Source organism: Terrapene carolina, unplaced genomic scaffold (genome assembly GCF_002925995.2).
Source record: "Terrapene carolina triunguis isolate 2854851 unplaced genomic scaffold, T_m_triunguis-2.0 Scaffold231, whole genome shotgun sequence".
Classification (NCBI taxonomy): Eukaryota; Metazoa; Chordata; order Testudines; family Emydidae; genus Terrapene; species Terrapene triunguis.
In genome coordinates this window covers 16,025,202-16,026,977 of record NW_020664582.1, presented here as the reverse complement: position 1 = coordinate 16,026,977, position 1,776 = coordinate 16,025,202, and the positions used below count along the sequence as shown (strand labels likewise).

Below are 1,776 nucleotides of genomic sequence, written 5' to 3'. Positions count from 1 at the left end.
AATGATGTCGCTTTCACCCGTCAGATTGTGAGTGACTCTCTATCCCCTTATGAGTAAAAAGCTGATTATAAAAACTTTGTATTAAAACACCTTAAGCCTTTTTAATCTACAGATCCTCTTTGGGGTCCCTAAGCCCCTGGCTTTATAAAGAGGGTCCATTGCCCTTTCAGATAGGTCACCTGCTTTGTCTTTGCAGGTGTATGTTTTTCATCCCCTTGAAGAGAAATGCAGGTTTCAAACACTTCTCAGGCTCCTGTGCAACACGGAACTCCCAGCGCCTTTGATGGTCCACAGTGGCCTCACCTGGCTCCCAGAAGCATCTACACATCGGTGGCTGTGCTCATGGGCATCGTAGTGTTTTCTGCCTCCTTTGTGAACGGTTTGGTCATTGTAGTTTCCATCAGGTACAAGAAACTCAGATCCCCTCTGAACTACATCCTGGTGAATCTGGCTGTGGCTGATCTGCTGGTGACTTTCTTTGGAAGCACTATCAGTTTCTCGAATAATATCAATGGCTTCTTTGTGCTCGGCAAAAGGGTGTGCAAATTTGAAGGCTTCATGGTCTCTTTAACAGGTAAGGATGTTTACAGAAATCAGCTGGCTAGTCTCTTTCTCTGTCTTCTGCTAGTGCAACTGCACTTGATCTAAAGCTGGTCTAAGACTAGAGACTATAGTAGCAAATATGGCTCATTAGTTGTCCTTGGCCATCAAATGTCTCCTTGCCTCTTCTCAAACCATAGAACAAAGACAGGGCGTTACTCACGATGCTGAATTTGTTATTATTCCATATGCTCACAGGCACGGAATGGGAGAGTAGGTGCTTACTCACCTGGGGAGTTCAGAACACACTGGCTGAGCAGATCCTCAGGTTTGGTCTTGGGATGTGCTTAAAACAGGAAAGGAAGAAATAGAACATTTTTATATCACATGTAATTTATCATAATACCATATGTTGTGATTGCATCACTTACTGTTGCCCAAGCTGCTAGGTTGGATGTTCATGGCCTAACAAGGCAGAATGGTCAGGTTTTTGGTGATGGTATTGGTACAAAAATGAAGAAACAAGCTCTCATACATTTTGTTGTGAACAATCAGTGGCCAGCAGAGGTATCTCTGTGTGGGCAAAGGGGAATGAAACGGGGTGCAGGGCATTTGCCCTGATGTCATTCCACTCTGGAGCTCTTTTATATCAATTTTAAAAAATATTTCTATGAGCATCAGGAACATGATGCACAAATTCCAGTGTCATGGTGGAAACACTCCAGTGGAGAAATTGCATTTCAGACACTCCTGCAGCTGGCAAAGCAAACAGAGTACCATACATAAGAACGGCCATACTGGGTCAGACCAAAGGTCCAGCCAGACCAAGTATCCTGTCTTCCGACAGTGACCAATGCCATACGTGGTATCATAGGCGTGTGCATGGGGTGTGCCAGGTGTGCACAGGCACACCCTAATGCAGGGGTGGGCAAATGGCTCCACTCTCCCGGCAGCAGCAAGCCGCCGGCCCCCGCCTGCCCCCCCTGCCCCGGGGGTCTCCCCTGCCCCCCCCCCCCCCTCCCCCCGCGGGTCTCCCTGCCCCGGAGCATCCCTGCCTGAAAGAAAGCGGCGCGGGCCTCTCCCGTGCCTGCTTGTGTTGCTGGTGTAGCACATTCCTGCTCAACTGCTGTCTGCTGCCCCAGGGTCCTAGTGCCCCCCATCCCCTAATGGCAGGGCAGGCTGCCCTTACCCTGCCCTTCTGCCCTAGCCCTGAGCCTCTCCAACGCCCCAAACCCC

The 1,776-nt window shown here is 49.4% G+C and overlaps 1 protein-coding gene across 2 annotated transcripts in view; it reads left to right on the top strand.

Moving 5' to 3' along the window:
* The first annotated feature begins 225 nt into the window (after positions 1-225).
* The window catches only part of LOC112114454 (pinopsin-like), a 12,577-nt gene continuing 11,026 nt past the window's right edge, over positions 226-1,776 (top strand). For both annotated transcript variants that reach the window (XM_024211199.1, XM_024211198.1), the window contains exon 1: positions 226-574. In XM_024211199.1, the coding sequence (XP_024066967.1) occupies positions 226-574 (349 nt within the window). The remainder of the gene's footprint in view (positions 575-1,776) is intronic.